The sequence below is a fragment of the Microcebus murinus genome, chromosome 16 (assembly GCF_040939455.1).
Source record: "Microcebus murinus isolate Inina chromosome 16, M.murinus_Inina_mat1.0, whole genome shotgun sequence".
Taxonomy (NCBI): Eukaryota; Metazoa; Chordata; class Mammalia; order Primates; family Cheirogaleidae; genus Microcebus; species Microcebus murinus.
In genome coordinates this window covers 59,226,419-59,247,315 of record NC_134119.1, presented here as the reverse complement: position 1 = coordinate 59,247,315, position 20,897 = coordinate 59,226,419, and the positions used below count along the sequence as shown (strand labels likewise).

At 59.4% G+C, this 20,897-nt stretch overlaps 1 protein-coding gene across 1 annotated transcript; it reads right to left on the bottom strand.

Annotated features, from left to right (window-relative positions):
• Positions 1 to 64: 64 nt before the first annotated feature.
• KMT2B (lysine methyltransferase 2B) lies at positions 65 to 20,027 on the bottom strand. Its single transcript, XM_012775025.2, has 37 exons — positions 19,649 to 20,027; positions 18,451 to 18,523; positions 16,134 to 18,205; positions 15,779 to 15,892; positions 15,522 to 15,672; positions 14,948 to 15,227; positions 14,717 to 14,772; positions 14,193 to 14,471; positions 13,430 to 13,524; positions 13,080 to 13,178; positions 12,841 to 12,954; positions 12,546 to 12,692; positions 12,348 to 12,443; positions 11,833 to 11,950; positions 11,208 to 11,321; positions 10,727 to 10,911; positions 10,562 to 10,651; positions 10,369 to 10,473; positions 10,166 to 10,239; positions 9,503 to 9,618; positions 9,315 to 9,406; positions 9,096 to 9,233; positions 8,268 to 8,426; positions 7,925 to 8,045; positions 7,769 to 7,847; positions 7,506 to 7,666; positions 6,223 to 6,447; positions 4,850 to 6,143; positions 4,674 to 4,763; positions 4,487 to 4,596; positions 2,032 to 2,169; positions 1,873 to 1,947; positions 1,593 to 1,770; positions 1,187 to 1,294; positions 983 to 1,066; positions 737 to 866; positions 65 to 650 (listed from the first exon to the last, which is right to left on the bottom strand). The coding sequence occupies exons 1-37, from the start codon at positions 20,009 to 20,011 to the stop codon at positions 375 to 377; spliced, it is 8,199 nt and encodes a 2,732-aa protein (XP_012630479.2). The 5' UTR covers positions 20,012 to 20,027; the 3' UTR covers positions 65 to 374.
• Between the last annotated feature and the right edge of the window lie 870 nt (positions 20,028 to 20,897).

Sequence of the window (20,897 nt, the reverse complement as noted above, 5' to 3'; positions counted from 1 at the left end):
TGGGGTGTGGAGAAGTGAGGGCTCCTTCTTGCCCCCAGCACCCTACAAATGGGAAGACAACCTCTCCAAACATTGACAGACTTTATTGTGGGGGGTTCCCACCTGGGACCCCACCCTCTTAAATAAAAAAGTGCATAGAAAAGAAGGGATTTAGAAACCTTTGTACAATATCTACATCCTGGGCCCCCAGGGCAGGAAGGGGGCGATTGCTGGGTGGGCTGGAGGGGTGGAGGCAGGGCCCTTGCCACCTGCATGCCCACGATCACCCTGAACATGAGGGTGGGAGTGAGATGCTCTGGGAAGGACTAGGAAATCCCCAGGCTGGGGCAAGATGGCAGCAGGAGGTGTGCGGGTCGTGGTGGGCGGCCACGGCCTCAGTTAAGGAATCGACGGCAGCGCTTGGCGCCACAGTTGCAGGGCAGCTTGTTGCTGGCATCCTCGATGGGGAACTTGTAGTCATAGGTGAGCTCCTCACCACGTAGGATGCGGCGCAGGGCGAAGATGACAATGTGTTTCTGGCCCTCCACGTGGATGACACGAGAGAAGCAGTTGGGCTCACACGAGTGGTTGATGAAGCGGGCTGCATTGCCATGCATGGTGGCATCCACCACGTCAAAGTCATCCATGCGAAACATGTAGCACCCGATACCCTACAGGGGTGGGGTGGCAGGAATCAGGTGATCTGTCCCCACCGGCTGGCCCCGCTTCCCCCACCTCATTCCCACGGTGAGCCCACCTTCCCATCGTAGAACTTCTCCCGTTTGTCAGTCAGCACAGAGCGAATGACAATACCAGAGTATTCAATGACCATCTCGCCAGCATCGATGTTGCGCTTACAAAACAGGCCTCGCCCGTGGATGGCTGATCTGCAGGGTAAGACAAACAAGGGGACCTCAGGGGACAGGGGGCAGAAACCAGGCAGCCCCCCACCAGCGTACTTATCCATCCACCCAAGGGGCATCCTCCCCCCAACCCCACTAACCTGTAGACACCCACAGCCTCTTTGGACGTCTTCTTGAGGTGACGAAAGCGCATGGCCATGGGCAGCTCCAGGCTGGTGGCACGTCTGGTGAGGAACAGCAGTGCCACACAGGCTAGTACCCCAAGGATGACCCTTCTCACCCCTGGTCACCCTCCTTAGGACCCTTCCAGACCACCCCCAACACCCCAGCTTGCCTCATCATACCTGGTTGACCTGAGCTGCACCTCATCTTCCTCCTCATCACAGGCGGCCCCCTCAGGGAGCACCCGGTGCTGAGAGGCCAGGAAGTTGAACATGTCAAAGGTGCATTTCCTGCAGGCGGGGGAAGAAGGGAGGGAGGCTCATTGCCATTCCTTCAAGGAGGTGCTGCCTGCCCATTCTTTGATCTGGGCCTGCCTTGGGTAGGGTAGGAGGAAGACGCCATTGAAGACACAGCAAAAGGGGAAATGGGTGGGGTTCATTCTTCTGAAGTAAATCTAGAAATAATTCTTGGAGTGGCCTAGTGTCTCCTTCCCAGGCCTCAGTCTCCAATCTGTACAGACTTAATTCCCACCCTCGAGGCCTCCCATGGGGCTCTCCTGACCTAGGCATCATACCCCAGACCTCTCACCGGAGATAGACCTCGGCGCGGGCAGCCCCATGGGGATTCAGGGGCGGCTCCTCCTGGCCCTCTCCCTGCTGGTGGTAGCGGAACTTATAGTGCTGACAGCGCTGGGCCCCGGGTAGCTGCTCTGCCAGGAAGATGACCGCATCATGGTGGATGCCCAGGAGCCTTGCCCCACTCATTCCTGAGGAGAGGACAGGAGGACACACCAGTCACGTGGAAGGCCCATCTTGCCCTCGGGGAGTCGTCCCAGCCCCCCCAGGATCCCTGTGGACCCATCGCTTACCACTGAAGGAGAGGTGTCTAAGCCGGGCGTGCCCTCGGGCCTCTTGCACCTTCTCAATCAGAGTTCTCCACGCCCCTGGGGAGAGGGCAGGGCCAGAACACAGTCAGGATGTTGTTGTGTGGACGCTTCCTCTCCCTGCCTCTGCTCCTTCCAACTCACCTTCCAAGCTCTCTGCCTCCACGCTGAACCCATCCTCGCTGCTGATCTCGAAGCGCAGATGTGGCCCAGCCCGTTTTGGGGCCTGGTTCTCTTTATCCTCTGGAGATGGAGGTTCTTCCTCAGAGCTTGAAGCCTCACCTGGTCCCAAGGTCAGAGTAAGAGATCACCCTCCCTGGACTCAACAGCCCCCTGCTCCCCACTGTCCTGTCGGCAGACAACACTCTCCTCCCCGCAGGCACAGGCACACACGCTGGGATCTAATGGCCTCCTCCTCCAATTGCCCAGTGAGTCCAGCAGAATGGACGTTATTTTTCCTAAGGGGCCTGCAGTTCCTTTTCTGCAGGACTTCTTGGCAGAAGAGCACTCCATGGAGGCTTGGCGTGTTCTGGCTCTGCAGGGCACACCTATGGCTCACTCAAACCTAGTCTACTACCCATCATTATTCTGTTTCTCATCCAAAATTAAAAATACTGGAGAATTATATTTTGTACATGTTTTTTGATAAGCAGCAAATTTCTGTTAGGTATTACATATGTATTATACAGACTCATATGTACAGAGCCAAGTACACCATACCTTATGAGCTCTGTAAGGGATTTCTCAAGGGTTAACAGATTTTAAAGACATAGCGGACAGAATTTGCCGATGTGTATATGTAGATGCGAGAGAAAGGCGGGGTGGGGGGGTTGGTTAAGGACAACTCTGAGGTTTGGGGCTGAACAACCGGAAGGACTGCACTGCCACTGACTGAGATGGTGAGGGCAAGGGAAGAATGAGTTTGGGGTGAGGGCCGAGGGCTCAGTTTGAGCCATGCTGACTTTGAGATAACTCTTAGAAAGCCTCCCCTGCAGCATGCTAGGAGAGGCGGAGCAGGCAGCAGGACGCAAGAGGCCGGAAAGAGCAAGGTGGAGACTATGGGAACACACGTGGGATTTGGAGCCACAAAGCTAGAAGAGAGCATCTGGAAGGGAGTGTAGATAGAAGTCAAGGCCAGGGCCCTGGGAGACGTCAAAATTGACAGGCTGAGACATTGAGGTGGCATAACCAGAGAGGTGAGAGGAGAATGTGGAGTCCTGGAAGCCAGTGAAGAAAGTGCTTCCAGGGAGAGAGGGATCCGCTGCACCCAGGGCTGCTGGTGGCTCATGCGGGTAGTAGGCTGAGGACTGACCATTGTATTTGGTGGGGGAGGGGCACAAAAGTCTGAGTGGAACATGCTTTAGGACAGACAGGACTCACATGGCCACACTTTCCCCACATCGCTTCTCTGAGTCAACCTGCCCATACATCCTCCCCAGCAATCCTCGAAATTGGACTCTTGGTGTGTGACTCACATCACCTCCAGGCCTCAGTGCCCCAGAGTTCACCTCTAGCAACTTCTTCCTCTGCTCTTACCCCCCTTCCCACCCTCACCTCCACTCTGAACACAATGGGACTGTTACAGTGGCCTTGCCCAGGCACTCTTGTGGCTGGCCTTCTCACAGAGCTCACTAATCTGCTGTGCACTTGCTGACACACGTGTCTACTTCCCCTCCTACAGTGTGGTGTGGTCCTTAAGGGTGACAACCTCTCTGCCATGGTCACTGCCATATCCTCATGCCATCTCTGACCCCAAAAGCAGCCTCTCAGTTAAGCAGTCTCAGTCCACCTCACCCCATTTCCACACTCAGCTGCTAAACTCCATGTAATAAGAAAATCCCCAACATCTGGACAGGATCGGGCCACAACAAATTGAGCCTCAGGCTGCTCGACACCTAATTTACCTGGCTGTCGCTCACTCGCTCTCCCTCTGTCCTCAGTGACCAACAGAGACCTTCACTCCCAGCCTCGTTGAGTGCATCCAAAATGACTCCAATACCTCCCCACCCTGCGTATTACGGTCTGTGCACATGCACCCGCCTCACCTCCTTCCCTGTTCAACACCGGCCACCACGCCTCCTCCCGTGTCCTTTGCCACCCACAACCACCCTTCCCCCTCATCTTTGGCTCTGCTGTCTCAGCCCTCACACCAAACATCTCTAACCTGCCGCCCCTCCTCCTCCTGATCCTTAAGCTGAACTTTCTGGCGAGGTGCCTGGGTTGTTTTGGCTTCCTTAACCACTGTCTTCAATTCTGGACTCTGACACAATATCCTCCCTACCCACTCTCTGTGGCAGCTGGGACTGCTGACTACACCGTTCTCCTGGCCTCTGGGACACACTCTCTTCTCCTCTTCTTTCCATTGTTCCTGCCCCTCATCCAGGTCCTAGGTAGGCTCCATCTTCTCTGGAAGATCCCAGAACTTCATCTTTGGCTTTACCAGGTACCCAGCCTTCTGACCCTGGCAGACTCCGCATCTCCGTAACTCTAGTGCCCAGTCTTGGGCGTCTTTTTTCAAGTGGACCAATTCTACATCTGTCGGCCGCCCAGCTGAGCAGAGCACAGGGAGAAGCAGTGAGGGGGAAAGGCTGGTCCCTACCTGAATAGTGGTGCCACTGGGACTCAAGCAGCAGATCTGGGGGACCATCCGGGGCCCGAGGAGGGGCACCTTCTGGAAGTGGCAGCAGAGGTGACCGTTCCTGGAGGGACCTGTGAGGAAAGACCTGTCAGGAGTGGGAAGGGACAGAGGTCCCAGAGCCTCCAGGGAAAGGGGCCCGGCCTCTCACCGAGGGCTCTCCTCTTCCGTGGGCTCCCCAGGGTGATCCAGGTCGAGAACTCCACGCACTGTGGGCGTTTTCATCCTCACTCGGCTAAACCTGGTGGGGAGAAACCGTGAGGTGGAGCCACTTTCTCCACCCACCCACTCCCTTGCCTGCTTCTCCAGCCTCCACACCACGCTTACCCGCTGCTACCGAGCGCTGGAACTTGTGGGGGATCTTCCAGGGACTCTCCATCCTCGTCTAGCCGGGCAGTTTTGTTTGGGGGAGGTGCTGGCGGGGACCGGCCAGAGAAAGTGGACACCCTCTTGACTCGGATGGCCTGTCGGGGTGGGCTGGCAGGCCCACTGCTCAACACCAGCGTCAGTGGAGGGGGTGGTGGGGGTGGGGTGGGGCGGACCACCCCTACCACTGGCAACACACCAAGCAAGGGTCCTGGGGGCAGAGTCCAGGAGGTGGGGGCTGTGGGGGGAATGGTGGGGGCCAAAGGTGGCTGCTTTACTGGGGGTGGGACAGGTTCACCCTCCCCAGCCATCTTCACAAATACTTGCCCTAGCTTGTTGACTAGGATGATTTTGGATGCGGCAGGTTTGGGGGGCTCAGGGGCAGGGCCCAGGCTCAATACCCGGACCCCGGGGGCCCCAGGGAGCCAGGCAAATGTCTGGGTGGGGTCAGCTGGGCTAGGGGGCAGGCCCTGGGTGGGCTGGCTGCCATTAGCCAGGGGAGGTGTTGGGGGGAGTGACTCCTCTCTGGGACCAGCACCTCCCTCCCCAGGCCCCCCAAGGTTCTTCAACACAAAATCTACAATTTCCGAAGGCAGGTCCTCAGGAGGTCGGGCCCTGTCCCCTGCAGCCCCAAGGACCCCAGCTCGGCCTGCTCCTGGCCCTGAAGGAGGAGTCCCCTGGCCCCGAGGCTGCTGGACTGCCTCAGCCTCGCTGTCTGTGCCGTCGTCCACTCCGTCCAGCTGTTCGATGCGGGGGGCTCCAGGGAGAGCGCCGGGGGGCAGGGCAGGGCCAGACACCACAGTCACGGGGAAGTGGATGTAGCGGGTGGTTGGGCTGGCCTCCTCCTCTGAGCTGTCCCCTGGGCCCCCATGGCTGCTCCCCACTGCCCCGGCAGCCACAATCTCTTCCTGGAAGGGCTCAGTCCCCAGTAGGCTGGCTGCAAAGTCCAGGTCAGCAGCACTCAGTCCTGACACCACCTCCATGTCCTCAAAGTCTGGGCCCAGGTCTTCAGGGGGTGGTGGAGATGGGGCTGGGCCCGGGGGAGCCAGCTCCCCTGAGGTAGGTGCGAGGGCTGTAATGACTGAGGTAGGAGGGGGCACCCTGAGCTGAGGGGAAGTTCTGAGAGGAGAGGAGGCCCGCCGTGACGGTGGCAGCCTCGGGGCCAGAGGGCTGGGACGACGGGAGCGTCTAGGGGGAGCTGGGAAGTCCGGGTCTCCCACTGTCGGGATGTGGTGGGTCAGAGAAGATGGACTTCCTGTGGGGAAAGGGTCGGAGTCAGCCACCAGCTGCAGCTTTCCCTGCCCCACCCTCCCCGGACGCTCCCAGGTGCTCACCAGGGGAGGGCAGGGGGCCAAAGGAGACACCCCCCAAAGGCCTCCGGGATGGCGAGTAGTTGGGCACTTTGATTCGAGCCCCTGAGAAGGAGCGGGGGGCTGGAGGGGCACTGCTTGAATCTGGCCGAGGTGGGGGGTCCAGGTTCTGAACGGGCGAATGGTGCTCAGGAGCTCCAGGGATAAGGGCATCTGAATCTGGTGGGGGGTCCTCATGATCTAGGGGCTCTGAAGAGGCAAGAAGGAAAGCTACACTGGGGTGGCACTCATCACACATCTCCCTGGACCGTCACAACATGTACTGGTTTCCAGTTGCCACCCAGGCCCCAAACCCCACCCGCGGCATCTGCAACACCTCCACACACACCTGGGTCAGGGGCCCTTCAGGAATTCTCCTCGCCTGTCCTTGGCTCTCTTCCCACTTCCTGGCTGCCTGCTGTTCTCTCTGTGATCCAGGCCCCACATGCTGGAGGGCAGCACCCTCTCCCCAGCACAGCCAGTCCTGCCACTTTCCTACCTGCTCCACGCAGCCCTGCCACATCAAACGCGGCCAGCCCGTCCCGGCGCTCGCTCGGCGCTCTCCATTACCCGGCTCCACCCAATCTGTGCGAGCTGAGCCCTGCCTCCTCCTCCCTACACTCTCTTGTCTCCAGCCAGGATGGGTGCACCCTCCTCCCCTCTCCACTCCTTGTCATGCTCCAACCTGGAATAAATCCCTTATCCGCAAACATAATCCAAATCTCTTCCGCCTCATGTTCTGCCCACGATGACCTCTCCCTCTCTGCTAATCTCCAAGCCCATTCTTCGCTCTGTGCCATCCAGCTCTCAGCTACAGTCCTCGCTGCCAGCGTGGCTGCAAGGGTGCCAGCTTGAGAACTGAGCAGACCCAGGCTCAAATCCCAGTTCCACCACTAAATTACCACAGACAGCATCTGTCTCTCCTCAAGCTGTGCCTTCGTCAGAGGGTGGGGGGCATTACATGAACATGGAGCTCCAAGTTAGGGAACCAGAAACACTCTGCTCCCTACAGTTGTCCACAAGTCACTGGCTCCCTCAAGCGGGTGGCAGTGCTCTCCCCTCCTCACTTGCTGTGAAATGCCGAGCACAGCCCCTGGCACGTAACATACAGCCAAAAAGTTATCTGTCATCACCGGTACCACGAACCAGAGAACAGCAAGCATTCTGGAGTTTCTTGAGGGGAGAGGGAAACGGCACTGGTGGGCAACCAGGGAGGTTTAGGGAGGGCAGCATGCAGGGAAGAAAACGAAGCAGCGCCGAGGCCATACCTGAGGAAGGGGCGGGGCTGTGCACGATGGTCTGGTTCTCCTCGGCTGCCTCCAGGTGAACAGGCTCTTCCCTAGGCCCCCACGGCCGATACTCCAGAATTCGGCACCGATACCAGCAGCGCCTCCGAGCATCTACTGTGCTCCAGTACAGACGGGAGCACCTGGCAGGTGGATGTGTGGGACACGAGGGTTAAGACGATTTGGGAAATGGGATCCAGCCCTGGAACCCCCCCAACCCTACTGATCACCCCGGGACTGCTCACTGGTAGCCAATGGGGAAGAGCCGTCCCTCGCAGTCCGAGAGATCAGACAGAGTGCCCAGGGAGTCGATTCGGATGGAGCCTGCAGTGAAAGGGCCAGGTCAAGAGGGGCAGGCTGGGAAAGGTCAGGGAGACGAGGGTAGGAAGCAAGTGGCTTACCGATGAGCACATTGATGGCATCAGGTTCAAGCCCCGTCAAGAATTTGCGCTTGAAGTTGATGCCCTCAAAGTCCACATAGACTCGGCGGAGAACATCAAAACCATCAGGGGTCACGATCTCCTGGGAGGCGGGTAACAAACGAGGGTTGCCGGATTGGCGGCGTGGCAAGGGAGATAGATGCCAGGGAAAGGCTCTGTAGCAAAGTCTGAACAGGGGCCTGGCCTAACGGACTCTGGGAGAACATACGAGGAGGAGACACTGAGAAGCAGGAGGGGCCGTAGGGTCCCCGAGTGGAAGGGGAAGAGAGAACAATGGGGACTATACTCCACAGTTCTGGCCCACCTTGCCATCAAGGAGGTCCGTGTGTTTCTGGCAAAACACTTTCTTGTCGTCCTGGAAGATGCAGTAGCTGGCCCGGGCGCACATGAAGTGGAAGTTGCTGAGGCAGGAGGAGAGGCAGCAGCCCACCGTAGCTCCAGGCTTCAGGCAGAGCTCACAGCGCTGCGGGCGGGAGGGGCTGCTCAGGGGGGCGCCAGTGACAGGGCAGGGTGATGCTGAGCACCACTGGCTCTGAGAGCCGGCGCAGGTCCCTGTCTGGCCCAGAACCTCACACAACATAACCTCTTCCCAGCTGCACCCAGGGCCAGGGGCACACAAGAGCCTTTCAGATTTTTTGAAGCAGAGTAGGGAGAAAGACAGTAACAGCTAATGTTCACTGAATGTCACTCGCCATCTTCCTCACACGGTTCTGACCGTATTCAATCCACAAGACTGCCACTGCAGCAGTTCTCTGTCACCCCAATTCCGACAGAGAGCCTGCGGCGCTCTCCAGTGCCAGCCCAGGTCCCACGCTGGGGAGCACGGGAGTTCTAACCCAGGCAGCACCTCACTCCGCAGGTACGCAGTAGGAGCTAATGCCTCCAGCACAGGTGCAGTTAGACAGAGGTCTTCTGACTTTCAGCCTCCAGCTTTCAGGCCCGGCTTATGGCCAGAGGGCACAAATAAGAAAAACGCAGCTATCAGCACCAGAGTCCGGGGACAACTAAAAAAAGTGTCCAGGATCAGCAGTGCAAGGACGTGCAGTGGTAGGGAACGTGAAATAAGAGTTGTCTCCAGGGGACAAGGGGCCCTGCGCGAGACCCAGGGCTGCCCGTCCGACCGCGCCCTCACCATCTGCCTGCCTCGCGCAACGGCGGCGTGCACGTTCTTGAGGGAGCCGTCGTTTTCCTCGAACACCTCGGCTGACCAAATGGCACAATTGACATGTGTCCACTCATTCTGCCCGATGTACAGGAGCCGCCCTGCCTCCTGGGGGCAGAAGAGGAGTGGCGTGACGGGGGGCTCTAGGGACCAGGCCCCAAACCCGGGGCTTCGCACAGTAGCCCGCACCTTGGAGTCCGCATCCCCGTATTTGAGGCAGAGGGCACACTGCCGGGGGTCCTCCAGGTGTGAGAACGCAGCTGGATCCTTGCCCTGGAACGCTGGAAAGGACGTGAGAAGGGAGGGCCGAGAATCAGGCTCTGGAGCTGGGCCCACCCATGCAGGGGCCCTGGCTTCCAGCCCCCACTTCCCAGTACCTGCTGAGGGATCCCCTGGAGGCTGCCCTGATTCTGGGGTCTCTGGTTCCTGCTGTCTCCACTGAGCATAGACATGGTCCAGGGATGGGGGCAACACCGCATTGGGAAGGACTCCGCTGTGGACAGGCAGGTCAGCATCTGACACACCTAACAAAGGTGGCTAGACACCCTTTGTCCTCTCTCCACACGGAAGTTCTCTTAGTCCCCCCAAAAAGCCAGGACCTCCTGTGCCACCCCTGACATATGAAATGCTGTTCCTCATGCCTGGAATACTCTTCCTCCACATCTCAGCTCAGATGTCACCTCTTCCAGGAAGCCTTCCCAGATTCCTTAGCCCTACCAGGTGCCTCCTCTGGGCTCCCACAGTCCCCTTGGATTCCCCATCACTGCCCTGACCATCTGGGACATCGAAGTTTGCCCAGCCCCTCCAGTCTCACTTGCTCACTGCTCTGTCCCCAACATTGCCTTGCACAAGGCAGGAGCAATGCTATGCTAGTCTGGAACCACCAAGACATCTCCCGCTGCTTCCACCACCTCCTCTCCAGCTCCAGCCCCTAACTCTGCTCTCAGCTACTCTCAGCCCAGCTTGACCCCTGCATTCCCGGGTGCCCTTGCCTTTGCGCTCACTCCCTGGCGCCCCTCCTGCTACCCAGCCTTGCTCACTTCGGCAGCCGGGTACTCCGTCGCCAGTACTTGGGGTCATGGGCGTCGAACCAGCCGAACGCAGACTCTAGCAGCTGGGGAGTGGGTTCACAGGATGAGAAAAATTGGCTTCCCCAGGAGAGTCAGCAGGGTAGGGTCTGAAGAACCCACTCCCCAACCACTACCGCTCAAACCGCCCTCCAGGCATCCCTGGAGGAGCTCACCTTCAGCAGGAGCCCCTTCACCTGGCCTCCAGCCCGGCGCTCTGGGGTCTCTCCTTCTTCTGAGTGCCTCATCAGGATGCCCACCACGTCCTCCATGAAGCTGTGCTGTAAGGGGGTTTGTCAGAGTCTGAGCCCCCTCCAACCCTAGGCCTCTCCTCCTGGTACCCACCTGTACCCACGGTGTCCCACTCACCACAGACTTGTAGTGGCCTTCCTCGAAGCGCTGACTCACAGCTTGCAGGCCACAGGGTCCTGGGTGCAGCTGCTTCCCATCCTGCCCGCACTGCGAAGAGGGGAAGTCAGCAGGGCCAGCGCTGGGCCCGTCCCCACCCTATCCTGCCTCCCGGGCCCTCCAGACCTGGGTGCACAGCAGCAGTGGGCCTGCTGCCTTGGAGCTCAGCAGGCCCTGGAGCACCTGGCGCAAGCCCCCCTGGAGGGCCCCACTGAGGGCCTCACGCCAGCGGGGCTCTGTTGTCCCGGCACACGGTCCACAGGTGTACAGCACCGAGTCTGGCAGTCCAGAAAGGATCTCGTAGTCTTCATCTAGGAACAGCCAAGGCAGGAAAGGAGAAAATGGTTTGGAAGGCTATGAGGGATCCCAGTAGCCCCTAGGCCACCAAGCACATTTAGACCACCTGTCTGTGGTTCCCAACCCCTGGGTCACGGCCGGATAGGAAATAGGCTGCCCATCACCACCTGAGCTCGGGACCACCCTCCCCTACCCATCCATGAAATTGGTCCCTGGTGCCAAAAGAGCAGCACTGCTGCTCTTCTGGCTTGTGGTGGGGGCAGGATCCTTACAGGGCTGAGGCTGCAGCCCACGTGCTCTGCCTGCTCACCTGAGAGCCCCTCGCACTTGGCGTGCACCCAGTGGTCACACTGTGCGCACTGCATCATCTTGCTTTCGTAGTCGTTGTCTTCATAGCAGCGTGTGCAGATTGGACAGTAGTTTCCTGGAGGCAAAAGGAAAGAGGAGAGTCAGAGGGGCTGGGGTTACTACCTACCCCTCAGAGTCCTTGTTCAGGGGCCAACCGTACCTTGACTGATCCATAGGCTGCCTCCATTATGCATCTTGGGTCCCTACCATTCCCAAAAAGCTGGTTGAGAAAGAAACCTCTTTTCTAACTCTGCAGCCCAACACCTCACAAAACATGAGGCTTTACTAAATGGGCTGCCTGAATAAATAAGGAAAGCCCAGGTTTTCAAACTGCTTGGTGAAGATGTGAGGTTCCAGAAGGTACCTCGGAGACCAAGAAGGTGGGGTCGCAGGCCGTCTATTCCCACTCCCCTCAGAGGGGCTCTGCGTCCCTCTGTTTTATATACAGGACGGAGTCCTGTGAAAGAACACCCTGAAGAAAAAGTTCTGTGGCTGGAAAGTGGAGAGCCACAAGAAAAGGATCTGTTCTAACTGCCTGCCTAATCCCCTCTGGCCCCCAGGGCCCAGTTCCCCTGCCAGGTCCCCACCTTTCTCAAAGAGCTGGGTGCACCTGGGGCAGAGGCTGTAATCTCCAGACCACTCGACGTCCCAGTTCTTGCCTGGAGTTGCCCCACAGCTCTTACAGCGCACGCAGGCTGAACAGATCTGGGGGAGCAGGGCCGTGTTACAGGAAGTCAGACACTGGGCTGGAGCAGTAGAGGGGGCAGAAGTGCAAGGAGGAGGAGGTGTGCAGGAGAGGTAAGGAAGGACAGGAAGAAGGAGGAGGGAGATATGAAGAGTGGGGCAGAGTGGGCATCAGGCTGGAGAAGGAAACTCTGAGCCTGGGAATACAGAATCCATGAGCTCCTGAAACCATTATGTACAAATCCGCATACAAAATGTCGTCTGTGAAGTTTTTGAAGAGGAATTGATTGTTGTTTATCAAATTCTCAAAAGGATCCCCAACCCCCACTCCTCTAGAGAGCCCGGCCTAGAGCAAGTCTGGAGGGGTGGTGCTATTAATTAGAACACCAAAGCAAGGGGTGTGGGCCTCATCTCTCACCCAGTGGCGCCGTTTGCGTGTGGCCCGGGTTGGGTAGCTAGGTCCTAGGCAGGCTGGGTGGTAAGCATGGCGGCAGCGCTCACACTCCAAGAGGTGCTGTTGGATGTGGCAGAAGGACAGAGATGAGAAAACCTTCTGGCATAGGGATACCCCCTCCGCCTTGTCTCCACCCACCCAGGCTGGCCCCTGGTCCCAAACCTTAGATCCCCGGCCCTTCCGTCCACAGACATGGCAGAACTTGCAGCGACGGCAGCACCAGGTGTCATGATGCTGGGGCAGGGGCCGCTCGGCCTCCTCCAGGCAGAACGGGTGGAAAGGGTCGCAGCAGACTTGGCAGAACACCAGCTGAGGGTGGGTGTGGGGGAGAGTGAATGATGGGCACAGCGTGAGGCCAGAAGGCCAGGAAATGAGACCCAGCTGAGGGGGCCTAAGACAGCAGGCAGTAAGGGCCAACAAAGACTTGGGGGTCTGCGAAAAAAGGCAGAGATCCAACCTCATGCAGTCCTTTGCTGGCACACAGCAAGCACACCATCGGTGGCCCCCCTGGCACGGAAGTGAGCACGCTCAGGCCACCCATCAGCCACACGTTCTCCAGGTCACAATCCTCCTGGGAGAAGAGAGGACACAAGATTGAAGAGCAACCAGGAACACAAGTCAGATCCATCCTAAAAGCTCTGGCTTCTCTGACATAATCAAAAAGTTTTTTCCAACCTGCCCCACTCAATGTCATACCTTAAAATCCACACGGACTCGGTGCACACCATCAGGGGACTTCTGCTTTCCAGTCCAGCCATTGGGAAAAGCAGCAAAGGGGCCGGGGGCCAAAGCATCCTAGGGAGGGATGGTGGCGTGGTCAGAGGCTGCCAGCCCCACCCAGACTCCTCCCCTGACTGCCCTGCCCCCAGCCTAGCAGACCCTGCCCTTCACCCAGATCCCACTGTGCTCTCCAGACAGACAAGGCCTGCCTCATCCTGCAGGGGCTGTCCTCAGGTGTGCCTGGCACTCTGACTTGCCAGGTGGCTCCTGGAAGGCAGGAACCACGCCTGCCACAGGGCTTGAGGCTCAGAGCGGGCCATGCTGACCTTGTCCAGGCGCCTTCGGGCCTTGAGCTGCAATACAGGCTGCAGGGTGGGCTTGCGGGGTCGGCTCTGCTCCTCAGGTTCTGGCACTGGTAGCTCTAGGCAAGACACACGAGCAGTGAGGTCCCCCCGTTCCATGTCCCACTCTCCCCCTTCTTCTACAATCCCAAAATGTTACTGGGGTTCCCAAGGCTTCTTTTGCTTTTTTTTTTTTTTTTTTTTTGAGACAGAGTCTCACTCTATTGCCTGGGCTAGAGTGCCGTGGCGTCAGCCTAGCTCACAGCAACCTCAAACTCCTGGGCTCAAGCAATCCTCCTGCCTCAGCCTTCCAAGTAGCTGGGACTACAGGCATGTGCTACCATGCCCGGCTAATTTTTCTATATATTTTTAGTTGGCCAATTAATTTCTCTGTATTTTTAGCAGAGACAAGGTCTCGCTCTTGCTCAGGCTGGTTTTGAACTCCTGACCTTGAGCAATCTGCCCACTTTGGCCTCCCAGAATGCTAGGATTACAGGTGTGAGCCACCGCGACCGGCCCCCAAGGCTTCTTAAGCTAAGGAAGACCCACTAGGATGGCTCTTCGGCCTTGCTCATTAAGCTCACCGAGAACCTCACACACCAGTCCCACATGTTCACCTAAACTCCTCCTCCTCTCCCCTCAGTCACCTTCTCTATCAGACTGACAGAGCCCTAGGTCTGGAAGCATTGTCCCTTCCACACAAAAGACACAGGACCACAAGACAGAGAAAGCATCAAATGGTTCGCACCATTTTCTCGGGGGGTCCGACGCCGGGGAGCAGGGGGACCCCCAGGTTCTGAGTCATCCGAGTCCTCGAAGATATCATAGGAGGGTCGCTGTTTGACGCAGCGCCGGGCTGACTTGCGCTGCAGTAGGAGGGAGTCCTGCTCCTCGGGCCCTGGGGGGGCCACCACCTCCTCCCGGGGCCCCCCAGCTCCCGCCCCCCGGCGTGGGCCTGGAGGACCAGGGGAGGCCTCAGGAGATTCATCGGAATCCCAGGGCAACAGCGTCTTCACTATCGTCCGGCCTGTGGGAACAGGGGACTTAATAGGATTTGAGCTCAGCCAGGGACATGGGGCACTGGGATGGAGAAAAGCCAAAAAGTGGGGCATTATAAAGGATGAAGATGAGAGACACGAAAGCACATGATGGAAAAGAAAGAAAAAGACGATAAACCGCAAAGATGGGGGAGGAGAGCAAAGAAACATGGTTTCCTCCACACCAAAAATCTAAGTAAGGTTTGATGAAATAACACTCCTCAAACCCCATTACCTTTTTTGGCCAGGCGTTCCATCTTCCGAGCCTCTATCTTGTCACACTTCCGGTATCTGGGGAGGGGAGCAGCACGTCACCAGGGTAGGGGACTGGTGGTCTAGGGGAAGAGAGGAAGCTCTCCACAAGGGTGCCAATCCCACTGCTCTGGCTGGGCAGAAGAGGAGCTGGCCAGGAGGCCTGGTGACTGGCAACCATGAGGGGAATGGAGGCTACACCCCGGCTACTCACACACAGCACTGCTTCTTGGTATTAGGGCCCCCAAACTTTGGCTTGTCCAGACAGTTGACACAGGACCCACAGTCCTGCACACGTAAGCAGCCCCGACACTGTCCGCACCGAGCCATTCGCATCTTCTTGCCGTGGTGGGAGGGCAGCGAGCGCCGAGGTGTGTGGGCCAGGGCCCCTCCAGACCCTGCAGCCTCTGAGTCTCCCCCAGGCCCTGCTGACTCCACCTTTCCCCGCCGGGACCGTGACGGGACACTCTCAGTTTCAGACGCTGATGACGTATCTATTGCAGCAGACACGAGAGGAGGAGATGGAGCCACGAAGCTGCCAAGCACGCTCCCTCATTTCCCCATTCTCCCGCAGATGCCACTCAATTGCCCTTTGCTCCCACTTTCCCAAAGTAATAGGTTTCAGTGCCCCTAAATCAGCCTGCTTTGCCTAAGACTCAGTACTCCAACCACTTGCCACCTACCCCGAGCACCTGACCTGGCCCCTCTCTCCTGGCCTCTTGGTCCACTTGCTCATCCCCAAACCTGACACATCTGTCCAGTCTCCCCACAACACAGCACCCCCCTACCCTCTGTGGCGAGATCCTGCCGATCCCGGAGAGGGAGGGCACTGAGACGGGGGACATCTTCGGGCACCATGGCCCGGGCCTGACCCAGGGCCACAGCAGCATGACGGCAGACGTGTTTGATGCGGGGGCCTTGCACAGGGGACTCGGGGCCCTGGGGAAGGAGAAACCAGGAATGCGTGTGGAGAGCTGCTCCTTGTGCTCCTGCAGACCTGCTCCTCCAACCAGCCCTCTTCACAGGCCCTCCGCCCACTGCGTACCGAGGGTCTCTCTCTCTTCACTTCCATCGATTCATCTTCAGACCTCACAGAACCTCTGTCTGAGATCTGCTTGACAGTCCCCACGGCCTCCTCCACTGGCCTCCCAGGGCTCGGCTGGTAGGGGAATAAACAGGGTCAGGGGCTGGAAAGTGAGGAAAGACAGGGACAGGGGAACAGCACAGGGAAGGGAAGAAGCCAGGGAAGGAACGCAGGAACCTGGGGGAGAGGGAAGGACTGGTTCTGAGGGCTCCCTGCAATGCTGTACAGTGTCCAGGGAGGGAGGAGATAAAGGGGTTGCAGAGAACTGAGGCTGGATGGACTGGGTGCAGGGGCCTGGCCAAAGCACCACGCTCACCGGCATCGAAGACGCCACCTTCTGCTGCTGCTGCTGATCGATCTTGAATAGCTGCACTTTGGCTCTCTTGAGGAGGCTGAACATTTTCTCCTCTACTCCAGACAACGGCAAGGAACCCAGGCCCGCAATCCGAGCTTTTTCCAGTGGCGGCATCTGCTGTGGTGATGGTGGTGGCTGCAGCTGTAATTGTGGCTGGAGCTGTGGCTGCTGTGGCGGCAGTGCCTGGGGCAGCAGCTGGGTTTGCAAGGCTGGTTGGGGCTGCTGTAGCTGAGCCTGGGGCTGCTGCCCATTGCTCAGAGCTGGAGCCCCATGAGGGGGCACCTCGGCCTTAACAGGAGTGGCGACCACAGGGGCAAACCGAGGCAGGCTGAGGTGGTTGGTGCGGCCCACTGCCCGAGGCTCAGGCTCAGCTGGAGAGTCATCGGCGGGAGGAGGCTCTGGCTCAGGGGCTTCAGGAGCCCCAAGAGGAGGAGTAGTAAGCACCGATTCGTAGATCTTCAGGTGGGCTTCGCTTGGGGTAAACTGAGGGGCCCGAAGGAGCAGGGGTCTCCGGGAAGCAGTGGCAGGGGCAGGGGCAGGGGCAGGGGGTGCAGGTGGGGGTGGGGGTGGGGATGGGACCGGTGGAGGGGCAGGTGGAGGAGGGGGCAGCTCCCGTGTCAGTGAGGTCCAACGAAACGTGGGTTCCCTTAAGATGGACCGTCTCTTCTCAGGGAGTGGGGCTGGGGTGGAAGGGGGAGTTGGGGCACGTGGTGGAGACGGGGCTGGTGCTGGTTCCTGGGGGATAAGTGGGGAGGTGGCGACGGGAGGTCGCAGAATAGGTGAGACCTCCACCTTTGGGGGCTTGGGGGGGTCTTCGTCCATAAATCGCCGGGGTGTCTTGATGACACGGGAGGAGCGGGCACTCACCACAGGCATAATAAACTGCCGGATATTCTTCAGGAAGGTGGTACTTTTGGGGGCCACGGTGGGACTGTCTTCTGGAGGGCCTCCTGTGGTGGTGCTGGGGGTTGGAGTGGGAGGAGAAGTGCCCTCTGGGCCTGCCCGAGCAGCTTCCCGCTCTGCCCGCTGGCTGGGAGTCAGGGGAGGCCGGCCTCTCTTCCTGGAGCACGTAGCTGGGACCACAGGAGGGGGGGATTCTTCCTGCTCCTCTGGGGCAGGAGGCGGTGGAGGGGATGGTAGGGGCGGGGGAGACACTGGGGGTGGTGGAGGGCAAAGTGGGGGTGGAGGAGATGTTGAGGGGGGTGAAAGGGGTGGAGGAGGTGAAGGGGCTGGAGAAGTTAGAGGTGGTGACGGCAGCTTTGCCTCTTCCTTTTCCTTGGCTAGCATCATCTCCTCCTTGGCTATATCTCTCTCTTCCTTCTCTTCTCCCTCCTTCTTGTCTTCTTTTTTTTCTTCTTCTTCTTCTTTCTTCTCTTCTCCCTCCTCCTCTAGCTTCACCTCCTGCTTCTTCCAGCAGGGGCCCCCTCCCTGTCCAGATCCAACTCTTCTTTGGGGGGCATCCTGCCAACTTTCCCCATGTCGACCTTGACCCTGACCTGATTCAAGTCCCAAGGACAATTGTTCCATCTTCACTTTTTTGGCCTTTAAGACAACCTTGTTCACAAGGGGAAGCCCGCCTCGGCCTCGGCCCCTGCCTCCACGACCTCCTCTGCCAGACTGTCCTCCACGTTTGGGGGTCCCAGGTCCTGGACCAGGTCCCTCCTTGCACTTCCAGCTGCCAGTTCGGTGTTTTACTGGAACCACAGGAGGTGGGGGCTCAGGTTTGGGGATTGTCACAGCTGCTTCTGCCACCACTACTGCTTGTTGCTTCTTCCTGCAGGGGCCTGCTGGCCGTCCTGGGGGCCGTCCCCGAGACCGCCGGGGGGTGGAGGGCTCACACGCCCAGCTCCGGGGGGGTGGGGGTGCCTGGGCCCGCCGGAGAAGTTCAGTCAGTGCCTGCACCATTCGTTCTGTGCCCTCCTCACCCCGTTTCCGGGCAGGGGTCTTTGGGGGGGTAGGAGCCACATCTGCTAGGCGAGGAGGAGGAAGGGGGGTCGTCTTATGCTTGCGGCCCCGACCTCGGGGGGCTCGACCTAAAAGGAGAATAGGTGTGGGGAGATGGGTCACGCTGACTCTGCAAACTAAGGAAGGCACTCCAGGAGGGTAGGGACTAAGTCTTACTTGTCTGTTTCCCCCACTGCCCAGCCTAGCCTGGACTCTAAACACAGGACACACTTGGTAACTGATGGAGACTAGGTGGACGGGGAAGAGCCGACACAAAGGGTAAGAATAACATTCCCCTGTGAAGCTATAGAGGCAGAGTTCCCCCAACACTCACCTCGCTGGGATCGGAGCGCAGAGCGCAGGGAACTGGGGGCCACATCTTCATCTGAATGAAAACCCTGAAACTCCTAATTTAGGGGACCGGGGTGGAGGGTAGAAACAGCAGTCAGTGCCAAAGCCCTTGTCCCACCTGTGACTCAGATATCGAGGAATATCCCCAGTTCCCCCTTAATGTACCTCTACCTATTCAAAGAACTAAAAAGACTCAAAAGCCAGAGAGGGGTAGAAAACAGGGTCTCTCTAGGGATGGAGGCACAAAGTATTCTGAACCCCAAACCCGGTGCCAGACCACACCAGCACAGCTATCAGTGGTTCGTTGACCCAGAAGAGAACATAACAGGATCTCTTCAGTGAAGGCAGTAGGCCCTACACTTAGACTCTTTCATAATTCAACTCAGAAAAAAGTGGGACCTCCACTTACACCCTTTTGGCATAGTTTCTTCCTGAATGAAGATGGGAATAGGGACACCCAAGTGTAGGGGGTGTTTGGGGGGTGGGGGTGGGAATCAAATGGCGTATCATATCAGGATTCACTCTGAACCCTTAGAGTGGTTACTAACTGTCCTAAGTAATACAACCCACACCTTTCTGCCTTTTTTCTGAAAGGCTGGCGGATAAATCCTGGTCTGAGCTGAACTCAGACCTGCCAGAGTGCCCAGTCTCAGCTTTCATTTCATTCCTCTTCAGCCAGTGCCCAAAGAGGAAGCCCTCCACCACTCTACCTTAGATCAGAAAACGAACTGGGGCAGTGGTGAAACCAGGGAGGTTTCAGGCCCAAGAGAGCAGCCTACAGGTAAGAGCCTAGACAGCTCTAGTCTCGGTCCACTAAAACCACGCTGCTGCTGTCAACCACCACTGGTCGGGCATGCAGTCCACATTGCCTCCTCGCCCAAATCTCTCCTGCTCTAGCTTTGCCAACTACAGAGAAGGATCAGCCCAGGACACTTCAGCAGGACCTGTCTCGGGCCCAAGTGCATAGCTGCAGCCGGGACTTCTCTGTCCGCTTTCAGAGGCCCTTTCCACTGAAAGCTCCATGCAACCTCCCTCCTTGCTTGCCTATTTCTAGGATCCCTTCTCACCGCAGGAGCTCTTAGAACCCCTCTTGCCCACGCCACCTCTCCGGGTAACCCAGACCCCTGAAAGCCCCTGGCCTCCGCCCCGCCTGATGTTGGGGACGCCTCCGACCGCCTCACCTCATCGTCGGATTCACCGTCACTGCTCTCCTCCTCCGGCACGCAGCCCCGGCTCGGGCCCCAGCCCCGGCCCCGGCCCCTGCCCCGGCCCCGCTGGACGCGCGGGCCGGCCCACAGGCGGCGGAGCCGGCGCAGGCCCCGGCGGAGCCCCAGCAAACGGAGCAGGGCCGTGTCCTCCCCGGGCTCGGCTCCGCCCGGCCCCGCAGCGCCGCTCCCGCGCCGCAGAGCTACCCGCACTCTTTCGGCCCCGCTGCCCCGTCCGCCGCGGCCCCCGCCCCCGCCGGAGCCCCGCGGCCGGCCCGGGAAGCGGCCCCGCGCGGAGCCAGGCCCGGGGCAACTGCCGCCGCCCGCCGCCGCCGCCATCTTGGCACCGTGAGAGGGGCCGGGGAGGCGGGGGGAGGGGCGGCCCGTGCGCAGGGCCGGGGGGAGGGGAGGGAGAGGCGGGGCGGGGAGAGGCGGTGCGGCTCACGACAACAGGCAGCGCCGCCGCGGGGCCGGCGGGAGCCGGGGGCTGGCCCGGCCGCGCGCGGGGCACCACGGGAGCCGGAGTCCGCGGCCGCTCGGCCGTCACCCCTAGACCGCTCCTGAGGAGCATAGACCCCGCGTCGCGGCCAGAGGGGCGAGGCGCAGGGGCCCTCGGGAAATGTAGTCCAGACGCCTTGCTCCTTCCGCCGGGAGCAGGGCGCGAGCGCGGGGTCCCTGAGCAGGACCCGGAAAGCCAATCCTCGGGCCTCCGGGACCTGTGGTCCTCGTCCCAGACGCCTGCTATAGATTCTGTCGGAGCCAGCGGCCCGCAGCGACTACCACTCCCAGGCTGCAGCGGGCTGCGGCCCTGGGAACGCAGGCGACACTGGGAAGTGCAGTTCGCGACTGCGGGAGGCGTGGGCTGGGAAGGGGCGGCGGCGAAGGGGTAGTCTCGGTTCCAAGCGCGACCCGGCCGCCGTTCTGCTCGGCGCGGACGGAAGATGCTAGAGGGGCCGCGATCTCGGGGCCCCGGTGCTCAAGGAGAGCGGGCGGGTGACGAAAACAGGGCGGAAGCATGCTTTCCCTCCAGCCACTGGCGGGGCCCGCGCAGCTCAGACTTCGCGCGCCGCGGATTGCTGTGGAAGGGGCGAGTGACTCGGGTCTCACAGCCTCCACCATCCCAGGGCCTGCTGCGAAGTTTGCCTGAACACCGAGCCCTTGCGGCAGGCTGCCTCCAGGAGAGGACGGAGCGCCCAGGGGAGCAGAGGAAGTGTCCACCCCGCTG

What these genes read in the sequence shown, in the direction of transcription:
- KMT2B (XM_012775025.2), bottom strand. Translation starts at nt 20,011, where the DNA reads ATGGCGGCGGCGGCGGGCGGCGGCAGTTGCCCCGGGCCTGGCTCCGCG. An exon ending in CACTGCTGCTGTGCACCCAG is followed by an intron (nt 10,652 to 10,726) that starts GTCTGGAGGGCC and finishes CCCTCTTCGCAG; the next exon opens with TGCGGGCAGGATGGGAAGCA. An exon ending in AAGGCCACTACAAGTCTGTG is followed by an intron (nt 10,474 to 10,561) that starts GTGAGTGGGACA and finishes ACCCCCTTACAG; the next exon opens with CACAGCTTCATGGAGGACGT.